Genomic DNA, 13960 nt, shown 5'->3' on the forward strand with positions numbered 1-13960 from the left:
TTTGTACATGACATAAAGTAGTTCCTTTGCTTTTTATAATCCAGTACTTACGGGTCGCTCTTTTTTGGGAATATGAAAACTCTACCTAAACTGTCCCAAGTTGATCTAAAACTTTCAGGAATCTTTGCCCCAGGAGTGTATCAGGAAATGAAAGAGAATGAGGTCTCTTTTCAGAAAATCAGGCTTTCAAAAGACACAATTTGGTAGGATTCACTATAAAAATTTTTAGTTTTTTTTCATTACTCAAGGTATTTATAAATAACATTAAAATGGGGGCGCCTGGGTGGCGCAGTCGGTTAAGCGTCCGACTTCAGCCAGGTCACGATCTCGCGGTCCGGGAGTTCGAGCCCCGCGTCGGGCTCTGGGCTGATGGCTCAGAGCCTGGAGCCTGTTTCTGATTCTGTGTCTCCCTCTCTCTCTGCCCCTCCCCCGTTCATGCTCTGTCTCTCTCTGTCCCAAAAATAAATAAACGTTAAATAACATTAAAATGGAAGCTTGTCTTGTTTATAAATGCTCACTCACACAGGCTTTCCATTTTAAGTGATTTTAACTTTGTTGCAAAGATCTTTCTATTAGGTCCTCAAAGAAAATTGGGTGGGTTTTGAAACATTATTATATGTTTGGAAAATCTAGCCCTGTAGTTGAAAAAAGTTGTAACAATTCATGTACTAAATATTAAACTACTCATTTCTAAATTTTTGATCAGTTATATACATAAAGTATTTTTGAAATTATATCATACCAAAGAAACATGGCGGGGGGGAGTATGGTTGAAGAGTCAATGTCTTTTTTTTAATGTTTATTTGATTTTGAGAGAGAAAGAGAGCACAAACCAGAGGGGCAGAGAGAGAGGGGGACAGAATATCCAAAGCAGGCTCCCCACTGACAACAGAGAACCCATTGCAGGGCTTGAACCCATGAACAGTGAGATCACGGCCTAAGCTGAAGTCAGATGCTCAACAGGCTGAGCCACCCAGGCACCCCAAAGAGCCAATGTCTTGATTCAATGACAAACATATATTGAATACATTATGCTGGACATTAGATGTGATGTTCTCATTGCTGTTGTTTCACTTTTCTCATAATTACTGCTGAGGAGATTGGCATTTTTTCATAAAATTTTCATACTTGAGACTTAAGGGAATATGCTTTTAAGAATAAACGGAGGGGCACCTGGATGACTCAGCTGGTTGAGCATCCGACTCTTGGTTTTGGCTCAGGTCATGAACTCACAATTCATGGGTCCAAGTGCCTCACTGGGCTCTGTGCTGGTGGCAGGGAGCCTGTTTGGGATTCTGTCTCTCTTCCTCTCTCTTTGCCCCTTCCCTGCTCATTCTCTCTCTCTCTCTCTCTCTCTCTCTCTCTCTCTCTCTCTCTCTCTCAAAATAAATAAATAAATAATTTTAAAAAAAGAATAAATGGAGAAAATTTCTTCTGTGGTTTTCAAAAATCATTCTAAGAAGAATGGAATTATAACCTACAAAGCCTTCCTTTAAATTTATTGGTAAACTTGAAAAAAAAAAGTCTAAACTTTTTAGGGGCTCAACATCATTTTAAAATATTTCAAATTAAAGAGTCATTACAGTTCTTAATAATCTATGATAAAAATATTTTTGAAGCACCAACAGCAAGCAGAGTTTGATTTGAGCCAGCACTAGTCACAGTTTGGTGAGCATCAGAACCATAGGGAAGTGTTACCAGGTAGGCTCCTGGGCTGCATCCTCAAAGGTTCCCATTCCCATTCTGGAGGACAAGGGGGGAGCCTAAGCATTTGTATTTCCAGCAGGTTCCTGGATGACACTGATGCAGCCAATGTATTGACCACATTTTGAGTAGCACTGATTTTGGGGTATCCCAAGAAGCACAATGTATGCTAACAATTTAAATTATGTTTTTCAGAAAAATAATTTCAACTGTTCCAGAAGAGCTAAGTGTCAAGAAACCAATGTCAGTTCTGTACAGATAGAAGGTGATGCTGATTATTTCATCAACCATCTTGGAATTCCCACCGTGCAGTTTGCCTATGAGGACTTCACAGCATTAGAGGTGATTGTTCCTAAAATAATACACACACACACACACACACACATATAGCAGATATGCAGAATTTGATTTTATCCTGGCTGTTTGCTTTCTTACCAAATAGGTCACTATAGGGAGCTGCTTCATTTAAAGAGTTATTCTTGTTGTTCAGAGGCTTTGTAACAGTATTTGAAAACATCAGCTCTTTTCAGTAGTGTTGAATTCAATTTAAAAAGATTTATACTGTCACTCACATTTTCACAGTGTGCTTCGCAACAAGAAATTTGCAGTAGTTGGATTAACATCAAAACATAATTGTAATCTTCAGTATTCACAGAAACAGATGACATGTGCAATAGATTCTCCTCTCCTTGCCCAAGGGAAAATGTGTTTCACGTGCTGTATATTAATGTGAGTCTTGTGGATTAGCTGCCCAAAGTTTGTCAATAGTTTGCGTGCCCAAAAAGATACTACTTTTTTGTGAGGATAGGAGGCTTTTTCCCCAAGATTATCACAGAGGCCTGATTTATCTTAACTAAGTCTATGTTCATCCATCTGTTGGCCTTCAAACCTTTTGATCTGTCTCATAATTATGTCACAGGAAACTTGTTCTCTGCAAAACCAAACCTGTTGAGATATTTTGCCTTTCACAAGTTGTACATGCTTTATTGGGAGCTATTTGAAACATGGGGTGGCCTGTTGGAGGTGATTATTAAATTGACAAAACTGTGGCTGAAAAATAGATTAAAGCCTGCTTTGTTCTTCAACTGTAGATGCTCCTGAAAAGTTGTGTTTGAATTGCATTTTTATAGGCTCAACTTCAGACACATAATATCTTGATTTCTGCTACCTTCAGGGATATTTAGCTGTATGTTTCTCTGTAGCTCATCTCCCACGCTCATCCCTTAGTTCCTCTGTAAACAGCTAATGGTCACTAACAACTTAAATTCACGGAGGGAAAAACTCTGGGTGAATCCTATTGTAATGGGATGAATTCTTGGATAATGGAAAAGTTATTATAATTTATCTTTTTTTAAATTGTATTTTCATCCGCTATTGTTGGGTAAAAATGGGATACATGTGTAGAGGTATCTTATCTTTTACCCAGCCTACTATAAACACTTAAATGTAATCAATGTATTAAGGCGTTAACTCATTTTTAATTTTCCTGCTTACTATCTTTTATATTTTTTAATGTTTATTTTTGAGAGAGAGAGAGTGTGTGCACGTGACCAAGTGGGGGGCAGAAAGAGAGAGGGAGACAGAGGATCCAAAGTGGGCTCTGTGCTGACAGCAGAGAGCCCAATTTGGGGCTCAAACTCACAAACTGTAAGATCATTAGCTGAACCGAAGTTGGGTGCTTAACTGACTGAGCCACCCAGGCACCTCTCCTGCTTGCTATCTTTTAATATCTCTTCATCATCCTCCCATCTCAGCTCATCCAGCTCATGTCATGTTAACATGTTTAATGATAGCTTTTTTTCCATACATATCTAATTCATCCTGGTTGAATTTTAAGCCAAGAATTTAGGCAGATAGAATAGGATAGCCTTAGGAATGGGTCTATACTTAACTCTTGACTCTGAAACTTGCTGGACAAATGAGTTGAACTCTTTCAGAATTATTTTACATTACAGATAAGGAACCTTGGTATACTTAATGAATCTACTTCATAGAGCCCTGGTAAGGATTAAATGAGACTGCATGTAATGGACTTAGCTAATATTGAGCATATACTAAGTTCTCCATCAACCATAGCTATTGTGACAGGTATGGTTATCTAACTGTAGGTTCAACCTATTAGTGGAAGAATTTCTGTACTTTTTAGACAAGAACACATTTAGTGGAAAGGGAGAGTTTGTTAATTATTAGGGAAAACAAACTTCTAAGGCTGAAGCGATGGGATCTAATGAGGATCAGTTAGAGAATCTGAGGTGTCATTAGAGAGATTTGGAAACAGGTCACAGTGAAGTTCTAAGAAGGCACTGTTATCACAGTGAAACTCCTGTGGCTAAAGTCTATCTACTAGAACTGGCTTAGTTTGAAAAAGCTCATCAGTTTTTCAAATGATACCCCAAATGTTTAACTCCCATCAGCAAAATTATTTTTTATTATATTTGTCTCTAAAAAAGCAATTAAAGAGAATCTCCTATGCTTTTTAACAAATGACCTTGTTTATAATGCTTTAGTGTGGAAAAAAATTTTAATGGATTTGTCCCTTGCAAAATATAAATGCTTCAGATGAGATAATTTTGTGTAGTGAATTCTTACAAGAACAAATAATAACATTTGCTTTCTGTGTTAACCTATAATAAATATCTGTATACACTGACAGGAATCATAAACATTGACAGGCTTTATCCATGATATAAAGAATATTTATTCCATGTCAATTATGAAAGCAGGTGAGGAAATCAGAGCTTTTTCATGAATTTACTATTAGATATAAAAATATAATGTATGTATATTTGTACATGTAATATATAATGCATATCATATATAAAATAACATCTACAACTTACTGAGTATTTGATGTGCTAAGTATTTTTATCTCATCTTACTTAATATTTATAATATCCTAATGAGTCAGCTTTTATTATTAACACTTATTTTCCTGAGAATGAAATGAAGCTTAAAATCAAGTAGCTTATCCAAGGTCATAAAACTAATCAATAGCGAAGATAGTAGTTGACTTTAGATCTGTTTAACGTAAGCCTGTATTCTCAGCTATTACACTGAAGTTTGCAAATTGGAAGCCCAAAGGCAAAATCCAGTTCACAGATATATTTTGTTTGCCCTGAGCTTTACTAAAAAATTGCCTCTCCCATGAAAACAATTGACTAACTTGTGCATTACTCACCAGCTTCCCATGTTTTTTTTTAAGGAGTCTGCCATGTTGTTTGTCCTAGAGTTCAGTTAAGAAGAATATTTCTTTAACGCCTGTTGCTATCACAAATTGGGAAATGAAACAATCAACCTAAAAAGCCACATGTTTCACCAGACTTACGTTGCCTACATTACCTTCCTAGCCCCTGTAGGAACTGAGTTTGTTATCACTGCACTCATTTTGAGTGAAAGAGCCAAAGTGGATAATTCTGCAGTCCTTTTCACTTTATAAATTGTATGTGTTCTAAATGAGCTAAGTTTATGATTATACTCCTGTTTTTGCAGAAATTATCTTTAAATTTTATTTGGGTGATTATAATGCTAACTTTAGTATTTCTGCCATATTTTTTAATCCAGCAGATTGATTATAGATCTATTATGGTCAGTTTTAACAAGCTAATAATGATAATAGGAAAAAAAAAACTATAGGAAAACAAAGTAGTGCCACAGACAGCACTTTTAATGGACACATGGGATATTATTCTAAAATTCTTTTTTGATGTAACATGACATTTTATAACATCAGTCCCCAATATTTCATGTTTCCATATTCCCACCAGTGCCTTTCCCCTGTAGTGTCTCTGGGTGCTTATAGATTGCATAGATTGCTGGAAGAACATTTCATCTTTAGTTTTTCTTGAGGTCTATAGACTAATTTTCCAATAATTAAATTTCACAAATGCAAAGCAATGTATGGATTTTCCAAATGCTAGAATTATTCCTTCTCATAAAATATTGCCCTGTTAATTGAAATGTCTCTAGTTGTAAGTTTCATTTAAATAAGGTTTTCAATTTGTAAACATTGTTGCACCTGTTAGAAGAAGCATTCTGCACAGATTAAAAACAATGCAGAGACTGCTGAAAAGGAAATGAAAAGACAGATGCTTTCTGATTAAGAGTGCAATATTTATGACAGGCTGGTGGTCCGATGCACATTTCTTCTGTCACTTAACAGCTGTTTCACATAATTTTTGTTCCAGATCAGTATATTTACTCTCCATAGGGCATGTCAGAGGGTCTGGCTTTCTTAGTATATCAGAAGATCAATCCATGCCCTAGCAAGCTTTCTACCACAAATTGAAGCTCTGGTTCCTCACTCTGCTTAACCTTATATTTTTTGCTCTTCTGCTTGAAACATTCTATTTTAAACCCAATTTACCTCTATAATGGAACATTTAACATTTAAATGATAATGAGATAAAGAGGTATTATAGCTTTTATATAGCAGAGTTTTTTGCATAATTGTTTCAATATCATTTAGTAACCCAGCAACTGAAAGCCAAGTAGCATAGGTGTTTTGAAACTCTTATTCTTTTTAGGTTAGATGGCTTTGATATCAATTTTGATTCTTAAACTGATACACAGCAGCAGGAGTGTGTGTGTGTGTGTGTGTGTGTGTGTGTGTGAACTTTAACATTAAGGTAACTTTACCACATAAAAATAATTCGTTCAGATAAAATACAGGTACAATACTACAATATACATGTACACATTCTGGAACAAAGTAACTCATGGTTTATATCTTGATTCTTCATGTTTTATTCTACTAAGTAGAAGAATCATCTATTTTACTTAAATTAGTGATAATTCTTTCATTACATTTTCTGTTAGGAGCTTAGTCTTTGACACTGTTATATTAACAGATTATATAATGGTTCAAAAAGCTCTTGACTTAAGGAACCAAATAGTTGTGTGTAGCTATGCATATGTTGTACTGATGTTTTGCAGTATCTGATAGAATCTGTTTCATCGCTGTGAAACTTATGTCACTCAGAAATGAGATTTTACCTTTCTACTTTCTACTTCAAAATGCCAGTGAGAAAGGGGATGCAAAGGGGTGCTTTAGAGTTCTCTCTAGTTCATTACTTTTCTTTATAATTTATTTTAGGAAAAGTACTTTCAGTGTCAATCAAAGCATATGGTATTATATTCAGATCAGACTTGATTCATTTAGGGCAGAGGTTCTTAAACATTTTGTTCTAAAAACCCATTTACCCTCTAAAAGTATTGAAAACTGTAAAGAAAAGAGCTCTGGTTTATGTGGCTAATGTGTGCAAATGTTTACTACATTAGGAATTAAAACTGAGAAAATGTATATTTACTTAAAAATAAATAATAAACTTGTTATGAATTAATATAAATTATTTTTGAGGGGCGCGTGGGTGGCTCAATCGGTTAAGTGTCAAACTTTGGCTCAGGTCAGGATCTCGCGGTTTGTGAGTTCCAGCCCCACGTCGGGCTCTGTGCTAACAGCTCAGAGCTTGGAGCCTGCTTCAGATTCTGTGTCTCCTCCTCTCTCTGACCCTCCCCTGCTCAAGCTCTGCCTCTCTCTGTCTCTCAATAATATACGTTAATTTTTTTAAATATATAAATTATTTTTGAGAAAGAGAATTATATTTCCCAAGATAAGAAAATATAAATTAGAAGAGTGGCATTATTTTACATTTTTGCAAATGTCTTTATTGTGTCTTAATATGGGATAGCTGGATTCTCATATGTGTCTCTATATTTAATCTGTTGTTATATGTTGTTTTGGTTGAAATGTATAAAGAAAATCTGGTCTGATAGTCTCTTCACATAATGGCATGTTTTTCTTTGATACTACACTGGGACTTGACAGGGATTAGTGTTCTAAAGGTTAGTTTCAATGTGGAATCTGAAACCATATTGATGACCTTTTTGTAACCTGTACACTTATGAATATAGAGAGAAAATGAGAGTGTGAAGGCATGTAATGTCATTATTATTATGAAAATAATGTCCATCTCAGGGATCTTTGAGAGTCTCTGACCACACATGGAGAAATGCTCATCTGGGGAAATGGCCTTGGTTAAACTAGCCTACTTCACCGTTTATATCTGACAAGGTGTTCAACATTTCTCTTTTTCAAGAATTTGAACTGTAATTCTATATAAACCTGCGTGTGTATTTTCCTGGCATCTTTGGGTATTGCTATCCCATTCACCTGACAAACAGCATGAAGAAGGGAATATAACACTCTCATAAACTGTGACTCTACAAAGAATTCCACTTCTGAGAAGCCTTCCTTTAGAAGAGAAGGTTAAACCCCAATCAACAAATCAACAGTTATAGAGCAGACTTGAAAAGCTTTGATTGTACAGTATATGAAATGCCTGTCACAGAGGGAGTGCTATTAAAGTGGCTATATGTTTCCAGGAGCCTGAGGAGTAAACACAAGAAATTGAAATATGAGACAGATATTGAAAAAACAAAGAATGAAGAAACTCTTAAGACTCAAATGGATAATTCAAAAGATCATACTTCAAATTGCCTAATATTTAGAAATGGCTGCAAGGAGGACAGATTTCCCCTAACAGTTGTCCTTGCTTGGAATACTAAGTAAGAACATTTATTCCAAATGCCTATCACCATTAGATCAAAATATGTTGTATATGGACTGTGTTTTAGCTCTAATGCTATTTCAGAGGTTGTCTTGTGATCATCCCTGCTATGAGGAAACTTGTTTCATAGTAAAGTTTTTGATAATTTCTGTCATAATACTTACAGGTGAGTTCAATGACAGACTATGTCTTAAGTTTGGCATCATTTAAATTAAGAACATAGGGTGACTTTCATGTGATTTATTCAGATATTTGTTAATTTGAACTCATTAATTTATTTGGCCAGCAGTTATTAAGTATTTGCTGTAATCCAGTGCTATGTTAGAAGTTCAAAGATGAATAAAATCTGCTCTCTTTCTCTTAAAGAGGTCACAGTCTAGGTTAGGACTCAGACATATAAATAATCAAGTGAAGAAAGGGCAGTAGAAGTTCTCTTAACTGACTTCCACTTAATCAATTTGTGGACTTCATTGACAATTCCACTCCTTTAAAACACAAAGATCAATACCCCAAGCCTCCTTGAAGCTCATCATAGTAGATCCTTTCTGAATTTTTGCACACTTGTGTTTTCTCAGGTTATGTGGTATGGTTGTCTGGAGTCAGCTGTATTGTCAGATCTATATATGCTCTTGGTGTTTGTTATAAATAATAAGGTATTTTAATTGCAACATAAACTTGTGAATCATGAATATGAAAAAAAAATTACTTCTAAGAAACCTATAGTGATAACACCCTGAAAGGTGAATTGCTACTAAAAAACTGATATGTGGTATACCAAACAACTCGTAGAGATTTGGAGAAATTGTAGTAATCTAGATGCATTTTGCATTCAGTTTCCTTCACAAACATCTCTAATAATTCCACTTTAAATAAAAAGCAACTTGAAATGTAGAGAACTTCTAGGACAAGAAAGAAACAACAGAGCTTTATTCAACAGGTCAGTGTTTAGAGCAAATATCTTGTTTTTTTCATCAAAATACTGGCCAATAAACATGCACTCACTCATACTCTAAATGCACTCATGCATGCACTCATATACTCTAAATTAGTATATATTACTTTACAGATGTATTTTTATTTTTACTGATTATTTAATTGAACTAGCTTCTAAATAACTAACCTGCCAATCAGTGGGACAAATCATATTGATTAAGGTGGCTGATACTATACAGTGAAGTGATAGAGGGAAGGTTGTATCAAGGAAAATTATATTTAACACATATAACATTTGTTGTAGACATTGCTTTAAGTCCTTTAAACATGTTAGTTCATTTAAATTAATTTGTGTACTTATAACTAGTACTTATGAGGAAGGTACTAGTACTACTACTTTCATCAAAGTTGAAACCAGGCACAAAGTGATCAAGTAACTTGGCTAACATCACACATGTACTAAGTGGTAGAATAAGGTTCAAACCAGCACTGTAGAACCAGGTATCTTGGCTTTTCCCCCTAGCCTTAAACTGTTTCTCAAGGTTTTCTACATTAAATGAACTAGTTCTAACATGCTTTCCACCTCGCACTGTATTCATAGTGCAATGTGAAACCATGGTATTTCTTATTTCTTCTCCTTTCCTATACAAATGTTCTAAACATTTCAGATTTGACAATTCTTTTTTTTTTTTAATGTTTATTTATTTTTGAAGGAGAGAGAGACAGAGCATGAGCAGAGGAGGGGCAGAGAGCAAGGGAGACAGAGACTCTGAAGCAGACTGCAGGCTCTGAGCTGCCATCACAGAGCCTGATATGGGGCTCGAATCCACGAGCTGTAAGATCATGGCCTGAGCCGAAGTTGGACACTTAACCAACTGAGCCACCCAGGCACCTTTCAGCTTTGACAATTCTTAAAGTTAAGCAATAGCTAGAAGTGGGTAATATTTCTGTACTGAATTTAAAATAAGCCCATAACTTATATATTATGACAAAACTGATATGAAGGTTTTGTTATGGTAATATATACAGTCTCATCCAAAAAAATAGTTTATAATTTTATTTCAAAGTTAATTCTGGAATATGAGGACAAGCATAAGTTTGTCTCTTCTAATTTCAAAGGTAATGACATATTTCTTCAAGTGGAATATTATGACATCTGAAACCATTTTGGAGATTATGACATCTGAAACCATTTAGAGTCACTTAGATGAATTTTTAAAATGAATAATTAAAAATGTTAATAGCAATTTTGGTACCCATATGCTCTATCTATAAACTCCAGAAGGAAACAGCGTATCTAGAGCTCATGAGGCTGTGGATGATGACTATGGACATGATTGAATTTCCTTGTCCATTCCCTAACCTTCACAACTCCATACAATTTTATTTGCATCTGGAATTGTACATTTTTAACATCTGTTTCACCGTTCATAGTGTTTCAGACAGAAGCTTATAGTTTTGTTTTTTTATTAAGCAAATGTTTCTATAGAAACTACAAAGAAAGACACAACAGTGGCCTTTGAAGTCTCATCAATGTTAAAAAGAAATGGATCGAAGCCAAGGCCACTTGGCTTTTAAGGATCACTATTGCTTCCTCATGAAAGTTCTGTTGTTTATTATCAATCTCAAGAGAGCTACAGTTGTCTTCTGTCTTTCATGATGCTCTCTCCCTGTGATTTTAAGTGAATGGAGAGGATTCTGAAGGAGAGCAAAGTATTTATCAGTATTTTGATTTCTATAGTCTCTTGTCAATAGCTTTAGTGTTGAAATTATTTTGACCCATTTTTCTCTTTATTAGTGAAGAATGGTTTAAGTCTAAATAGTGTAGTGTATATGTAGTACAGATAAGTGGGTAAAAGTGGGAAAAAATAAACTAACTTTATGCACAAGGTCATTTTTAGTTCTTTAAATTAGTATTTTGTCACTTTACTTTTATTCATTGATAATTGTTATCAGAGAAAATGTTATACATACTCCATGTTTAGAGACAATTTATTCTTTTAGTTTAATTTTGAAAAGTTTTAAAATGTTTTATTTACTTTTGAGAGAGAGAGAGAGAGAGCACAAGCAGGGGAGGGACAGACTGAGAGAGAAAGAGAATCCAAAGCAAGCTCTGGGCTCTAGCTGTCAGTGCAGAGTCTGATGTGGCCTTGAACCCACAAACTGTGAGATAATGACCTGAGCCAAAGTTGGATGTTTAACCAACTGAGCCACCCAGGTTCCCCCAGAGACAATTTCTAATTTATCACTTAAGTATACATATATGAAAGTTGAATTAAAAAGAAATTTCATATTAATATTGCTGAGACCTGTTGTTAGGAATAATACAATCAGATAAGGACATGGCAAAATATTGTGGTTAAATGCAAGGCACTTCTTTTCTGTACTGGCCACAGGTCCAGGTTAGGTATGGAAGCTCCATTGCCTGTCACTGGTTGCAGACTCCCACCAGTTGTGATTTTGGACAATCCAAGTGGTCAGGGTAAGATCAGAGGCATCTTTAGTGAGAAGATGGTCATATGAATGGTGAGTCCACAGATGTGCCTCACCCAGAGTTTCTCTGATGGACTGACTGAAAAACAAAACAAAACAAAACAAAACAAAACACTCATAGATTCATTGACTTTTAGAGCAACAGTGATCATTGAACCCAATTAGCTTAATTTATTCCTCTGTAGTAAAAAGAAATAGAAACTTAGATTCAGCGACTCAAACAAACAAAAAATTAAGTCCATACTTAGTTATTCCTGCTCCCAGCCCAATGCTTCTATCTATTGCTGTCCTCTGCTATGTTATATGTTCTATTCTTTTTCACTTCTTTCCTCAGTTTTCTTCTCTCCCCCCTTTCCAGCCTGGCTTCTTTCACCATTTCCTGCACATAAGGTCATACTCTTCATATCCTTTTCTTCTTTTTCACTCTTTGACTTTTCTGGATGGTTTTTTGCTCCCATTCTCTTTTCTCCCATTCTATTTTCCATTTTTTTGTCTTTTTTTGAAATTTAGTCTATTTAAAGTGGCTTGATGTGTTTAATTTGATCAAATGTGAAGCTATAGCCCAGTTTTCCCACCAACATTTTGGTGTGTAAGGCAATGGTACAAATGGGGGCTGTTATATGGTATGGCTAAATGGTTTAAATAAATGATTTGAATGTTATAAATCAAACTAAAAATGTTAAATAACAGATACTTTTTCCTCCTGATCTGACCAACACCTGTTTAAAATTATTGGAAAGGCAGGGTTGAATTTAATGTTTGCAGACTCATGAGAATCCTATGCCACAAGGTGGTGACAGAAGAAGAATTGGCCCTCAGCTTCTAACCCTTGATCCTTGACCCACCCTTCTTTTTCTGCCCACCCTTGACTCTGTCCCATACCATAACGGGCCTTGTATAGATGTGTGGACACCCAGTCTGCACTTTGAAGCATAGTCCCTAGCACTGACATGGCTGCTTCTCACCCACTTCCTGGGCCTAGGTTTGTATACTGGAGGCACAATCTTCTCTGAAGATTGTAGACCTGGAAAAGAAGCCTGTCCAGTTGCTGAAAAGAGATATAAGGCTCTTTGGGAAGGGAATTCTGAGATTCTAGAGTTCAAGGTAACTAGAACTTAATCTAGAAAGGGAGTCCTGGACTCTGAGGAGGCACATTTGTCTGTGTTGATTTAAGATCAAAAGACCTTGGAAACAAAAAGTGACTAAACTCTAGGTATTGAACATTAGGTATGGCAAACTGTAGATGATCCTGGTGTATGAGAGTAAATATTCTTGAATAAACCTGTTCCAATGCTTGCAGTATGTTATCTAAGATTTGTCATTAAGAAAACTGGAGACCTGAACCAATCATTATAGGATCATTGGTAGTATCAGCTGCTTGTAGATATAACCTGGGTTCTAAAAGGTGTGGCTATCTAATGGTTGTGACAATGAAGCTATGAGGTACTGAATATAACGAATCACTTCCAGGATATAGTTGAATATGTGTTCCAAAATTTTAAGCTTAATGGAGTATAAAAAGAAGTGAGAACTTGTCAAAATGAAAAATAGTCAGTTAAACAGATAGTGTCTGGGATGTATGTTACAAAGCAAGAGTTCGTTTTAGTAAACTTTCTTTTATTTTATATATTTTTTAAAGTTTATTATTTACTTTTGAAAGAGAGGGAGAGTGCATGAGTGAGGGAGGGACAGAGAGAGAGAGAGAATCCCAAGGAGTTTCCGTGCTGTCAGCTCAGGGCCCAATGTGGGGCTGTAACCCACAAACCCAGATCATCACCTGAGCTGAAGTCCAGGGTCCAATGCTTAACTGACTGACCCACCCAGACACCCCTATTTTAGTAAACTTTCTAAGCAAGGAAACACATGATGGAACTTTGAACAAACTCTGGGAAGTCTTCAAGTGCTATCTTCTCTGTCATCTACTCCATTTTGAGGATTATGATCATGTACTACTATAAAAAGTTAATAAAGTCATGTGTTTTATGAGCCCAAATGGTTTGTATATACATACCAAAATATTTTGAGCAAAGAACATGTTTGGATATTTTTTGACAGAAGAACAGTAGAATTTCTGTATTTGAATCTTAATGAGAAAAATGTAAATTACAACCTAAAACACAAAGTCAGAAAACTAGAAAAAAAAAGAGGGAACATTGGTTAAGAATTTAGTCAGAATTAATTTAGTTTTTCTATATTCTGCTGGTAGCCATAGTCTTTTTGAATATATCTTGAAAAGAGAGCCCTGCTATGTAGCATAATGTAAA

General features: G+C 35.5%; 1 protein-coding gene across 1 annotated transcript in view; it reads left to right on the plus strand.

Moving 5' to 3' along the window:
- NAALADL2 (N-acetylated alpha-linked acidic dipeptidase like 2) overlaps window positions 1-13960 on the plus strand; it is a 923861-nt gene that overhangs the window by 707529 nt on the left and 202372 nt on the right. The window contains 1 exon segment of the mRNA XM_030330052.1: window positions 1900-2046. Coding sequence (XP_030185912.1) covers window positions 1900-2046 — 147 coding nt within the window.

This window comes from Lynx canadensis, chromosome C2 (genome assembly GCF_007474595.2).
Source record: "Lynx canadensis isolate LIC74 chromosome C2, mLynCan4.pri.v2, whole genome shotgun sequence".
Classification (NCBI taxonomy): Eukaryota; Metazoa; Chordata; class Mammalia; order Carnivora; family Felidae; genus Lynx; species Lynx canadensis.